Source organism: Hyposmocoma kahamanoa, unplaced genomic scaffold (assembly GCF_003589595.1).
Source record: "Hyposmocoma kahamanoa isolate Upper Pololo Valley unplaced genomic scaffold, ASM358959v1 303, whole genome shotgun sequence".
NCBI lineage: Eukaryota > Metazoa > Arthropoda > Insecta > Lepidoptera > Cosmopterigidae > Hyposmocoma > Hyposmocoma kahamanoa.
The window spans coordinates 984,444-999,113 of NW_020653784.1; the positions used below are offsets into that span (position 1 = coordinate 984,444).

General features: G+C 37.9%; 1 protein-coding gene across 1 annotated transcript in view; it reads right to left on the reverse strand.

Annotated features, from left to right (window-relative positions):
- LOC113229318 (ionotropic receptor 75a-like) overlaps positions 1 to 14,006 on the reverse strand; it is a 28,420-nt gene extending 14,414 nt beyond the window's left edge. Inside the window, exons 1-3 of the mRNA XM_026462871.1 lie at positions 13,804 to 14,006; positions 13,065 to 13,660; positions 122 to 288 (exon numbers count right to left, since the gene is read on the reverse strand). Coding sequence (XP_026318656.1) covers positions 122 to 288; positions 13,065 to 13,660; positions 13,804 to 14,006 — 966 coding nt within the window. The remainder of the gene's footprint in view (positions 1 to 121; positions 289 to 13,064; positions 13,661 to 13,803) is intronic.
- Positions 14,007 to 14,670: the final 664 nt, after the last annotated feature.

Below are 14,670 nucleotides of genomic sequence, written 5' to 3' on the forward strand. Positions count from 1 at the left end.
AAAAAAAAAAAAAAAAAAATAAAAAATAAAAAGGATCCGTACACTTTTATAAGTATAATACAAATAATTAGAAGAGGTCTCTTCACATTTAACAATTTACGCAAATATAAATAAGTCTTACGCTATCTAGCACTGCACGAATGTTAATGCAGGACCCATCCAACAGCACCCCGACAGGCACATGCCACTGTACCAGCGTCTTTTCCAGCCCAAGTAAGTGTCCGTCTATATGTTTCACGGATACTCGCATGTTCAATTTGCCCAATTCCTTCGCTAATTGAATGTTTTCTGAAAAAATGTCAATAATGATTAATTTCAACACAACTTACTTTTTTTAGTAGCATTTATTATGAGCCAATTCTGTCACACTGCTGTCTAATGGCCTCCCCCTCTTTTCCCATTGATCCTGGCCTTGCCAGTCCTTTAAGACGATGAAAACCCTCGATTACGCTTCACTTTAAAGCGCTTTTATGAAGACCTGTTTAACCTGTGGCAGTGGAAAAAATGTGTATTATTCTAAAGTAAAATACGATTTTACAATATTTACTAGATAAAAAACGTCTCAAAATTACCTCTTATTCTACGCTTTCAAGACAAAAATATATCCGTAATATACCAAGTAAAATTCATAAAATTTTGAAGAAGGTAAGGTATTACTCAATAATGAAAACCGTGGCTATCTTATTTTTTTCATTTTGAACCTAATTTTGAAAATAAACCCTTTTTCTGGGACGCTAGCAAACTATTGGTACTTCTTCTCTTTTACGCATATGAGGGTCGGCAGTGATAGCTGAGACGCGTTGCTGGATGGATCTATGACGCCCGTACTGCACCTAGCTAGCTAATTCATTTCATAAATTGTAATATAGTAGGCGTGGCTTAAAACATCGATCGCTCAAGGTCATCGGCGCTTTTCAGCGTCTTAAAAAGAATCCAAGTCACCTCGCCAACGTGGTCTACCGCGTCTCCGTTTTAAGTTGTGGAGCTTTCACTCCGTGATTACCTTTGCCCACAACTCGCTCAGCATGCGGCCGACGTGTACAACCCAATTCCACTTTAACTTAGCCGCCGTCTAAACTACATTGACAACTGGGTTTGTCACACAATCCATTACTTTTACACCTAGTATGATGCGCTCCAAATAAAAGGGCGAGCTGAAGCCTCTTTAAAAACTAAAGTAGCAGGCACTGACCTAGGATCAGGACGCTACAGTAAACTTCCGCCGTGTCGGCCGTGCTGTAGGAATAAATCTACAGGAGTCACACCCCAGTTCAGCACTGGAGTATAATTAGTGGCGAGAATGACAGGGTGGTCAGAGTTGTTGAGGACTTCCCTAGAACAGTCGGCCATATTTATATCGTGCTACTCCCTCTGTTATCTTCATTCTAATTTGAAAATACCCATCCAACCACCACCATCACTACCACCCAATGTTGGGATATGACGCAACATTCATTGTTCATCATGATTATTATTAATATTATTTATCAAACAAAACTTACGTAGGAATACACGGGACTGTTCATTTATTATATATCCCTATTGTTGTATCTAGTTATTATACCCATCTGTTCTAAATCACACAAAAGTGTAAGATTTCGTATTAATGGGAATATACACCAGATCTTACATTTTTTACATACACATGTCAGCTTACAGACTGCCGACTTATTTCCACTTTCCACTTTTTCCTTGCCAAAGCCTACAGCCTAAGGGTTATTTGTCTTAAAAGCAACACGTATAGAATGTAGTATAGAATCACTTATTTCATATTATCAAAGTCACAATAGTACAATTTAAAATATAGTGTTAAGGGGTATATGAGCGTCACTACATCTTTAAACTTTAAAATTTTATAAATCTTTTTTGGCAAATTTGTAATTATTGCTTTATATTTATTAATTAGTTACTAAACCTATTGTTCGAGAATCTTATTTATTTATTATTATTGATTCTAGACCTATGTCACTTTTATTTTTTACTTCTCTTTTAATCCTTTCTTCGTTAGTTTTTTAAGACAACTGAAATACGTGGATATGTAAACCATTCAAGTTTTAAGCACTCAAACCTGTGTCAGGAGGCACCCTCTTCCATAGCTATAAATGCACATTTTACAGTTTAACTTACAATTTAGTGTTTAAATTTAATTTTCACATTTCCAAACAATCTCAAATCCAAACAATTCATTCTTTTTAACTTTAATTTTAATCTTAAAACTGTGTTTGTGTGTGTATGTACTATTTTAAGATAAGTTTCTTGCAGTCTCTATAAGTTTTGGAGTATATTTATAACGTAACTTTAGTAATAAAATTATATAGATGTGCCGATCGCTTATTAAATTGTGTAATATTTGCAAATGTTGTATTTACTTTAGGTACTTGTACCACAATGTCTTTCCTTTTCGGGAATATTTAGATCACATTTTAGAGACCTGTGTGTCTGAGTACAGTTTGAATTATGTAGTGTTAGTTTCCTTACAGTGGCTAACTTATATAATTGATACAAGTTGCTATTGGAAAACCTTTCTTATAATACAGTATTTTAAGCAAATTGCGTTGCGCACGTTTCAACTCAAGAAAACGAGTTTCCAAGACCAAGTCTTTTTTTTCAGTGATTTAATATAACCCAATCTCCTGTACTAAAAATGTAATTGGTTAACATTTTGTCGTTGTGCCCGCTAAACACGAGAAAACACTAAAATCAAACTTACCATGTTGCGTGTCGCAGGACAAGTAGCAAATCAAGTGAACTTGTTTGTAGATGAAATAATCAGAAACGAGATCGACAACGCCGCGCTGAAGAGCCCAGCTCGGATGCAACCACGTAACGAGGTTCACTACTATCAACCTCCACAATTCACCTATCAACGCCATTTTGCTTGAAATAACAATTTTGTAAAGGTGTAGTCAAACCACAGCGTCAAGTGGTTATATCTCATAAATTACGCTTAACCCGACGTGGACGTGATCGCGGCAGCCAGCTGGGTTGCATTTAATTTAAGACCCAGGTCTTAAGTTGTTGTTACACTTCACAGATATTGTACAGCACGATTCCCATCACTATTTCGACGAACAACGAATAAGATAACATAGATTTAAATACGAATTTTTGGCTTCGGTCTTTAAATGAATTATAATGGATGCTTAATTTTTTTGTGTTAATTCAATTGAAGTAACTGACGTGTCTATTAGACAAAGATTAGACAGAGTAAAGAGATGCGCAGAGAGTTATACAACATGTTTATATAGCAAATCTTTTTGTTATGTGTTATCTGTTTCCCCTAAAGGTAAAATGGCAAATAGACTGAAATCTGCAAAGACTGCCATATCCAGTTAAGTGCTATTAATTCGTACTTGGGGCATTCGAGTGATTGGCAAATGATTTGCGATCAACTAACTGTAAGTATCATAGTGGGCTATTATCTTGTCGGTTTCGTGAAATGTCAGTCACGACTGTGTCACGGTTACATATATATTATTCAAACATGCAAGCAGTCAATAATCAGAAAATATTTTTTATTAGAAAAAAGGAATCGACTTTAAAATTTGCATATTATGTACATGCAAACTGAAACAAAAAGTCAACAATGGGTTATCAAAACCGGATTGCCACGTTTGAAAGTTCATTTTCCTAATAGATCCTACCAGGAATCGAATTCGGGACCTCCGCATCCAACGCCCACAATGCAAACCGTTAGACCACCGAGGTCCTCAAATATTTAATAATCAAAACATGAAAATCCTAATGTTTTTAATCTGTTACGCAAAGAAACGTCATTGTACTAACCGTTCGCTATTTTTTTCTCCACTTTTAACCGCTTTTGATTTATTCATTTAAATCAAGCAACATAACCCGTATACTGTACACGTCTACTTTAAGCACTAACATACATATTATATTAAATAAAAACTAAACAACAAATCTACACGAATTGCACTTGTCGGCATCGTGTGGCGCATACTGGTGTCAGGGAACCTACATCGGAATCGCCGGTATATGACACTCTTATGCCTAAACTCCTTCTTCACGAATGTCGACAGATGTGCGGTCGACACTCTCACCACAAACGAATTAAAATTTACGTTGTGGCAGACCTCCAACCGCTCGACTCCCAGGGTATATTTGACTTGTAGTCTGTTATCTCCCCAGAAGTTTTGGATTGAAAAGAGTATGTATTTATATAGAGACAATTCAGTCAACCGTGACTACCTTTAAAGACTCCGAAAAGTCGGCGTGTTTGAAAAATTAAATATACGCCATTTATATACGAAAAATTAGTTATATTTGGAATGTGTAGCAATTGAAAAAACCTAAGAACTCGATTTGAGTAGAGAAATCAATCAACACGTAAAATTGTCGCAAGTGGCAGGTACACATTGCCTCTTGTTTACTTTTTTAACGTAGAACCAGAGTAAATGAAAGCCGATAATCGATTGTGTATGTGTATATTTGTTTTTGATACGCTATCCGTTCAATTACGATGCCAAACTTCACAAAAAACGTTCAAATAACATTTTGCACGTGATTTTGTAGTCGTTTTAGTTTTTTTACCAATGACGTCACGGTCTGAGTTCATCGTAAAGCTGTTTTCGTAATTTTTAAAAATTACATTTAAACATATTTTTCGGGATTATTATGTTACATAGGACACAAAATTTACGTTCCCCTTTCTATCATCGGCGGACTAGACGTAACCTAGGGTTGCGCCCCTGTTTAGTGTATATTCTAAAGAATCGCACAAACATCGCTCGCATTTATATGGCGAACGGCTATGGAGTGAATTTCCCTGCCTGCAGACTTATTTTCTGAACGCTACAACTTGGGCATTTTGTAGACGTTAAGTGATCCGACTGGACTTGGACCAATATATGTTGCCTTACTGTGGCTGCTACTCTACATCGAAGATGTTTGTATTAATAATAATAACAAACCAAACAAACAAAAAACAAACCACAGTATTTTCATAAGAAAAAATTTAATATCACGTATTTTTAATCATTTTTATTTAATAAAATAAATATAGTTGATGTCGCTATTCACTAGTGGAGTAATTTCACAAAAATAAAATTGAATATCAATTCAATAAAAATTTACAATACAGTGAATAACGACATCTCTCGCCAGGACTGGTAACTGAAAATCTAACTGGTGATAAAACTTTCATAGATTTCTCATAGATCGCGCTACGACTAAAAAGTCGTTGAAAAAACCAAATACAAAGATACGACGCATGCACATAGAAAAATTCGTGAGGTCCGCTGGTTCGTTCCGTGGCTTAGTTGGTATAACGTCTGGCACGATAAGCTAGAAGACGTCGGTTCGAATCCGGCTGGATCGAAGGAATTTTTTCTGAGTGTTCGATCTTTGCATTAATAAATATAACAAACTAGTGGAGTAATTTCACAAAAAAAAAATAGAATATCAATTCAATAAAAATTTATAAAAATGTACACTTCTTGAAAGCATGTAAGTTTAGTAAATTCTACACTTGTTTTGTTAAATGTACTCTTACTAAGTATTAGACTATAGTTTTGTGACTGTGAGTGTAACCTCGCCAACAAACCACTTTCGCAGTTTGGTGAGAAATTGTATCATGTTCTCTTGTCTTGCCTTGTTTGCATGAAATAAATAAAAAAAGTATAATTACATTAAACCTATTAAATCTTAGTACAAATGAATGCGAAGTATAATTTAATGAGGATAAAAACTTCAGGGTGGCTAAAGCTTCTTCCGTCCCAGTTTCTCCACGGCGTTGAGGAACGAGAAATAAATCCTAAAGTAGTACGGAAGTGATTGACGGACAAGTCTTTATGTTCCGCCGCTGACGCTGATAATCCGCTAATCTGGTTAAATACTTCCAATATATCAGCTTTAGTCAACAAAATACTTTAGAAAAGTAAAATATATTCATACATAATAATGAATCAATGAAATATCCTGTATTGCACATTAAAAACTACAAAACATAACATAAATGTAAGTATAACGGAATAATTTTTGTTATGATACCGAGTGATGGGACGAACTAGTCGTTCGCCTGATGTTAAGCGACACGCCTGTCCATAGCAGTACAGGGCTAACATGACAGGGCGCGACTTGCGCAAGATCTCTGCGAGAATAGCAGTTACTTATAGACAGTTGCAATGCTACAAAGAGCTTTAAATCGCAAAGATCTGAGGGACACTGTCACTACGCCTGTCATCCTGAGACAAGACCCAAGTGCCTGTCATTTCACCAGCAACCTTACCTTTTAAAATCGGAACTCAGTAATTACACATTAAGAACTCTTTCACTATGAGCTCCCTATTGCTATGTAACAATTTCTTCCAAGCAACTGTTACAGTGCTTACACAATTTACTAAAGAACTAAAGGCATTTCTTGTTAATAAAAGTTACTATAACTTACATGAATTTTTTTACTATATATATGATGACAAATAACAACAATAATACAAATAAAAATACTTCGTCATCTGTCATTAATAATTATTTTAAATTAACGTATTGTATAAAGGATGTTTCCCATTACTAATTAAGAATAATGCAATGTAACGATGTGATATAATAATTTAATGTTATGATATTATATTGTAATGTAATAATGAATATACTTAAATAGTGTGATTTATGAATTTAGCCCTCAGACGTTGCTGTGCGCTTGCAGGGCGTCACATGTATACCGTCAGTTAATGTCCGATCTTAAATTTGTAATGTGATATGCAATACACAATTGAAATTGAAAAATTGAAATTGAAATAGTTATGTGCCTATGTTCAGACGATGTTTGTAAGTATTTATGCTATTGCAATGCTTCTGTACGAGATATTGTCCATGTTTGTCTGACAGCATTTGCGTATACATGTTAACTAACTTGTTCCTCATGTGTTAGTTAGTCTGACTTTGGCTTACAAGTCGTATTCTTGTGGCTCACAATTTTATTCAGTAATATTTATTCGTGCAAGTTAATTTTTTTTTTTAAAGTAACCAATGACTCACCCCGTAGCACAAGTTTAGGATAAGGATTTACGAGATGAAAAAGTTCCTTGTACTACACGGACCCTTTGCTCCTGCAATAGAGCTGTGAAGGAGCTCACCCAGGGTAGTACTGCCACCTTACCTATTTTCGCCGCCAAACAGTAATGTCAGCGTTACTGTGTTCTGATTTTGAAGCGTAAGGGTGCTGGTGAAATTACAGGCACATGCGACTTGTCAACCTATGTCTCAGGGTGACGGGCGCAAACCACTGCGTAGTAGTGGTAGTGCCCTCAGATATTTGCAATTTAAAGCTCTGAGTAGCACTGTAACTGTTATGGACAGGAGTGTAGCTTACGATCAGGCGCACGACTTGTTCGTCCCGTCACTTGAGGTTATAAAAAAAAAGGTGTGAAACCAAAGAATATACTTATAAATTAGAAAAACTACATGTTGAATGCTATTAATTAGAGTTGTGACGAATAATCCTTTAGTATTCGGTACTCGGCTTATTCGGTCGCCCTATTTTTAGCTATTCGATCGAATACCGAATAACAGGAGGAAGAAATAAAAAAAATAGTAAATCATCGGGTACCGTTTACTATGCTGAACATACATTGTAAGTTCGCAAAAGCGCAATTTTTCGCTTATTAATCTAAAAGATCAAGGAAAATGTGACTTATTCGTGTTCTTTTTCTGGTTAAGAATTAACGCAATTGGCAAAGCGTTCTGACAGCTGGTTAAACATAGAGCGGGTGCGCGATCATTGCCACAAATCTGTAGGCTGAATATGCAATTCCCTGATATCAACTGTCATAATTTGTATAATAGTTTTGTCTTGTATTCCTGCCTGAAACTATTAAACAGCTTAAATATTAGAATAATAAAAGTATGCCAATAATAGTAAACTAATACCGTTTCTTTTGTAAATATAACAAAAGTAAATTAAAATAAAACAAGTACTCTGTAGGAAGTAATTGGGGATCGCTCAGGGAGCGGACTTGGGTCTGTAAAATGATCCAATTTTTTAATGGTTTCGCGCTAATAATGTATTTCATGTTCCATTAGTCGCTAATTAGTGCCTCCCGGGAATATTCCGAGGGAAGGACGAGAGAGCCAGTAATCCAACACATTTATATGGACGTAAATTTGATTCGTCTCTTTTTTACGACGTTGTGAAGCTCATTAAAGTCCTTTACAGTTCGATCGCCTCTGGGTGCCTAATCTTACATTGTCAGCTCATTTGGAAGCAAAAGATAAAGTTTAGAACCCAAATGAAGTGTTTCTCTTTTATAAATTGAAATTATATTATCTTGTAGAAAAAGCTTTTTAATATTCACATCGGCTTCAATTTTATTGTCTGCCTTCTGACTATCCTATTTACGATTCATAGAATTCCAAGAGCGGTGGTGGGGAAACAGTTGCTACTTCTTCTTCTTGTGAATATTTACCAGCAATACCTCTTGCTAACGGTGAATGAAATCATCGTGATGTCACCTGCACGTCGAAGATAATTGACAAACCTTGAAAAACGTGTCCGAATCTGTCCACAATATGGCGGACAATGGCCCTTTCCATAGAGAAGACCCGTGCCCAGCTGTGAAACACATATTGTAATAAATGTAAATAATAAAATAAAACGAGTTTGTCAAGTAATATTTTCAAGTATAGCTTCATTGCAAGTATCGTAAACTTTTTACTAGGATATGACATAGTGTGATAAGTTTGCTTTTCTAATTCATTTCATTCATTCATTCATTTATTTATTTGCATTTCACATGGATGATAAACTTATACATGTGATACCCTGTAAGGGTGTAGCAAAGTTACAATGGAATTTAAATACATTGCAAGCTTGAACGTAGTTAATTAGTTTAGATAATTAATTATATTATAGATTCTATAATTATTAATAAACATAATTATTACATAATATTTTTATCTTAAAATTAATTAAATTATTATTTTTATAATTATTAAACATTTTTATTACTATTACATTTAATTTCATTTCATTTATTGCAATTCACATTTTAATAAACTTAGATACATACATGTGATACCCTGTTAGGACGTAGCACAATTTAAACATAAACCTAATGATACAATTATTTTAACATATATTATAATATATATTATTCGTACATTTATTTTATTATTATAATATATATTATTCGTACACTTATTGCTAATAATAATTTTTACTGATTTGTATTTTCAATTATTACCTAAACTTCATATAGACATGAAATCAATTTCGAATACATTTAATAATTAACATGTCGTTCTGATTAACTGCAAACCAGATCATGCAATGCTGCTTTATTTCTAGGGAATGTAATTATAATGGCCTCGAAGATCTACAATAACTTTTTAGTAGCAATAGAGCTCCCTTGAAAAAGTTTGTGCTGAGAAGTGCTTTGTTACTTTTTTCTTCCGCTAAGCAGTAATGTCAGCATTACTGTGTTCCGATTTTCAAGAGTAAGGGTGCTGGCGAAATTACAGGCACATGGGACTTTACAATTTAGGTGTCAGGGTGACTGGCGCAGTGGCAGTGCCCCACAGAGTTTTGCGATTTATAACTCTGAGCGGCGCTGCAACTGTTACGGACTGGCTTGTCTCTTACCACCAGCGGCACGACTTGGAATCATAAAAAAAAAACTTTATTTTTGACAAAAACGTTCCTTATAAAACTAACTTAATAAAAAGTAATCAACTGGTTAATTAATTTACAAAATTACGGATTATTATCTCAGGTACACATCATCATGACAATAAATGTTTATGATAAAATACCTCTCACAATAACAAACATTGTAAAGAACTAATATGTTTGCCAATAAGTTTCTTTCTATCGAAATGTTAAGGTATTTTCTATTTAATAACAGCGTTACAAAAAATATATACAGGTGTATACCTAAGGACAGTGTCTAAAGAATGTACTAATTTGTTACACGATAAGATGGAGGTACTTCACTCGGTCATATAAAATCCTGAAAACAAGCTATAATAAAATGTCTAACTTTGCATATAATTTTTATATGGAGATATTTCACTTTAAGTACTACAGAGAACATGCTAAATAGTTTTCAACAGAAGCCGTTTAGTTACTAAATTTACATTCATTGCCTTCTGCTCCGTCAGTCGCCATCGGGCGCTTGTCGATGACGGATCTGCATCAAATTTTCTCCGCCTATTGTTACTTTATTCATATAAATTGTCAGGACGCGGGTTACGGGACGCGAGGGGCAGTCCCACACACCTCACCTTAAAGAGATATGAATATGGATAAACTTCCAAGTTAAATTATTTACTCGGTAGGTCAAATTCCTGTAATTATTACTAAAGTATACAATTTTAAATCCACAGCCAAAATTATCGCAAATTGAAACAGCATTCTTTCACTCACCGTTCTATACCCAGACGGGTTCAAATACTTTTAATACCCACAAAATTATAATAAAATATACGTATAATCTAAGGTCAAGGGAAGAACCCTTTTTACAGTAAATTACTCAAATAAACCTTATAAAACTCTTACATAGCTCCAATAAAGTCAACAACAATAGCTAGATAATATTTTAGTACTATCTGTACCGTAGTAGTAGCTGTGCCATATCTTCTCGTTCAAAATGTCGCACAGAGACGTGGCCGCTTGCCGTGGGCCTCATAAAAAGGCTCGGGGTCTCCCAAAGGATAATCGAAATGGCAATGCTTGGATGTTCTGTGCGAGATCGAATCAGGATTGAAGATATGCGTAAAAGAATCAAAGAATTGATGAACTTTAGACATTGCTCTGTAGAACGAATTGGGAGGTCGTAAAGTTCTCTAGTAGCAACTGTGTCATGTCACCCACAAGGAGCACCGATGTTCTTGTGATTGTGAAACTTGCTTTCATATTGCCTGAATGGGAGCAGCAAAAGACCGGCCAAAAGGACGGTCTTTAAAAATCACACAGGATTTTTTAATGTGGGAACCGATTTCGATAATTCTTTTTTTGTTGGAAACTAGATACCTCGGTATTGGTCCCGTTTAAATTTGAAGAAAACATTCCACCTCTAAGGGTGGCAAACTAGGGGATGAATCCGGTTTCGCGCACTTTCCGGTAACCGATTTCAATAAAACTTGACAAATAGACGTAATTCCAAGAACTTTTGAGGTCGGTTTATTTTTTTAATTTACTGAACTTCTTTGTTGTCATTTAACCTAACAAAAATTAAGTCTCTTTCATTTTCACCGGCTAAGCAAGATGTTATGACTTTATCAAGATTAAATCATCTTTGTGAAAAAAGTCGCGTTTTGTTAAATTTAATGATGTAGTAAGTTCTTATTGGGGTGACAGAGGGAAACCAGAATTTTACAATATGGTGGTGGTGGTTTTATTTCACAACATATACAACGTCTGTGGTACAGTGGGAAAGCACTCCCCCTAATCGGCACGTAGTCGAGGACCCGTACTCACGTTCCAATTAGGAAGCGGCTCAGGGTGCAACAACTACGTGTTACGTTCTAAAGCGCAGTTCCAATAAGGATGCAGCGCTAGAAGCGTAGCACAGTGCAGTAGGTTCAACGGTAACGACCTAAAGCGGAGTTCTAAGCAAGGAAGCAGAGCTAGATGCGTAGTAAGTTGGATTACATTCATGTTCGCATCGCCGCCAGTAGTCATTCCGCGAGGGAAAATCTTAACACCGCGATGCAGAATTTGCTATGTCGACGCCAATGCCATCTAGCGATGCGTGACGGAACTAATATGAGTTGTTGCCTGTTATGTGATTATGTTACAATGATGATTTTCGGAACCAAAACGGTTCAATTGCTAATCAGTCACTTTTTCCCCAACAATGGTGGCGTGTTATCTTTACAGATGCAGATTGAATGATGCACTCAATGTGGCGTTTACATATCGACGCGGGAGTAAAATATCAAACATATTAAAAAGACAGACAGATAGATAGAAAATTCTTTATTGTTAGCACAACATACATAGAGAGATTACAGAAAAAAAAATAAACACATTAGCAGGGTAACGATTGGCGGTCTTATCGCTTACAGCGATTTCTTCCAGACAACCTTAGGATGGAGAGAGATTAAACAAGAATAAAAGCGGGGGTGCTATATATAAACATTTACACATACATATAGAAATTATTAAACAACATGCATATATATAATATAATATTACATGTATACGATACAATAACATACAACTACATAATAATATATATTCCTACATACACAATACTTACAATACATGTTTTGAAAGAAGGATAAGCAGCCCAGCAACAGTATGTAGCTGCAACAATGTATATACATCCGCAACGCTCGGCGCGCTGGCAAACACTGAGTTAAATTTCGCTCGCGCTTCGTATTTACGTGCCGCTGCAGCAGTGCATCGTATCTTCGCGAGGGCGGCGCCACTGAGGCGACGTACACCCGGCATCACTTAAGTAACAAGTTACTAACTTAGAGATTAAGAAATGTACTTCTGTAAGGATTTTACAATAATCAATATGCATCCTGATCCTGACCCGGCTTTCACTACTTAACCAACTGAGAAGCTACCAAAGTGGTGACCCCGACGTGATTTGAACACGCAACCTTCTGATATAATGATGATGGCTGGGCCAGAAGAAACGATCCTTAAGCGTGCGCGTCGTTCTTACTCCGGTGAGACTAAGTCCGTGTACTGCGTTAAAAGCGTTGTAACGGAGTGCCTCTGGTATGTACGGTCCGTGACACAGAACATTCGCAAAAAATTTGTTCGTTGGCTGTTGGCAGCTTTTGTTTGTTGATTGCTACAGCATAGCACGGCTCCGGCGCATGAATTCGACGCGTCGAACATGAGTACGAGCGGGACGGAGTGATTCGGATGTGCAAGAATTGTTGCGTTTTGAATACTTTCTTTGCATTTTGTGAAGGCTTGTGTAGCTTCTTCAGTTCATACTATTTTTGTTTTATCTTTTCTTTTGCTGTTGTGCAGATAAACGTTGAGTGGAGCCTGTATGGATGCGGCATTCGGTATGTCTTCTCGGTAGTAATTAATCATACCGAGGAAACGTCGAAGTTGTTCTATTGTTCAGCGCAAGACCTACCAAACCAAGGATGAGAGCGACCACCGACGCGCACTGCAGAGTTTGGAATAAAACCATGCATGCCCAACAGTATCGCCTCGGCAATGGATGCTGCGCAGACGTCAGGATCGCCCGAAGAGAAGCTCAATTGCTTCCATGGGAAGGAGGCGTAGAACTCACGCAATCCGTCCCAATCAGCTGACCCATAATGCCAAACACGACGCTTCCCAGGTGGTCGGGAGCTTCTGGCATGGGTAACACTCACCTCAGAACGGATCAGTAGATGATCAGATGTTCCCAAGCAGGCATGGCAGGACACCCGAATGCCGTCTGGGAGAGACGTCAGCATTAGGTCCAGCAAACCAGGGGTATGACCTTCAATGTCCGGTACTCTGGTTTGACCATCGACTAATTGTGTGAGGTCATATGCAGCGGCAAAGTCGCGCACAGCTCTCCCTGTATAATCGGTACGTGCTGATCCTAACCACTCCATGTGGTGGGCGTTAAAGTCGCCGAGAATCAACACCTCCACAGAGGGAAGCTGTTGCAGGATTTCGTCGAGTCCCTTTTGGACGCACCTTAGGAGTCGGTCAGTTTCCGAGTCTCCGCTATGAGACCTGTACAGGCACGCGTAGATCTAGGTGTGGCTCCCGTAATCAACACGCCCCCATAGTAAAGACAGGTCCCTTCGAAACTGCCTAGACGGTGACAGCAGATATTATCCCGAACATACATGCCCACCCCAGCCCGAGAAACAAACTTGTATTCCAGACTGTATCCGGGGTACATGAGGTACAATACGTCAGACGGGGTAGATATCTGAGGCTCCGCCAGGAAAAATAAGGCCGGCTTGGACGTCTCGAGATGGTGATGAACGTCGTTCAAGTTAGAGTGAAGTGCCTTGATGTTGAAAAGTCCACATTTAAAGTGGAACAGGACGCCGCTGTATAAACGTTTTCCCATTTTTTTAGCAGCCATAAATAAAAACATGTAAAGGGAAGTGGATTACCGCAATCTCAACAGTTACTTGGGTAAAAAATTAGACCCTATTCCACCCTGGAACACCAAGTGTAGCACCTCCCTGACATGCGGGACGGAAGGGCCCCCGGTCCAACCTAAATTTGGCCGACGGGTTCCACTCCGGGGTCCCTGTCGGGCACGAAGACCAACTCATAGGCTTTTATCACTGGCGGTAGGACAGCCTCCTTGGCTGGGACAAGCCCGAGTTCGAGTCCTCTACGTACCAGCGGGCGGCCAGCGGACAACCGTTTCACCGGGTCTCCCTGGCCCCCACGTCAAAGCGGCACGCTCAGTGCAGCAGAGCAGGGGTACAGGACCATGCGAGCCGAGAACTGGTGAGACTGTGGCAATCGGGAGGGAGGAGCTGGTACTCGCGCGCACAGTCGGAACATACTCAAAGGTGCTTTGCGACAGATTCCGACGCGAGGGTGTTCGCTAACCAGTCGAGTCCTATGAGGGCTCTGCCACTAAGCTAGGCGATATTTGGATATTACATGAGACCATCGTAAAGCCGGTTATGAAACCTGAGATCTTAAGGAATCAGTTGTTCATTTGGCACTACCCAGGAGTCACGTGTAGGGAATCTAGAGTCACAGCCTACGGACGC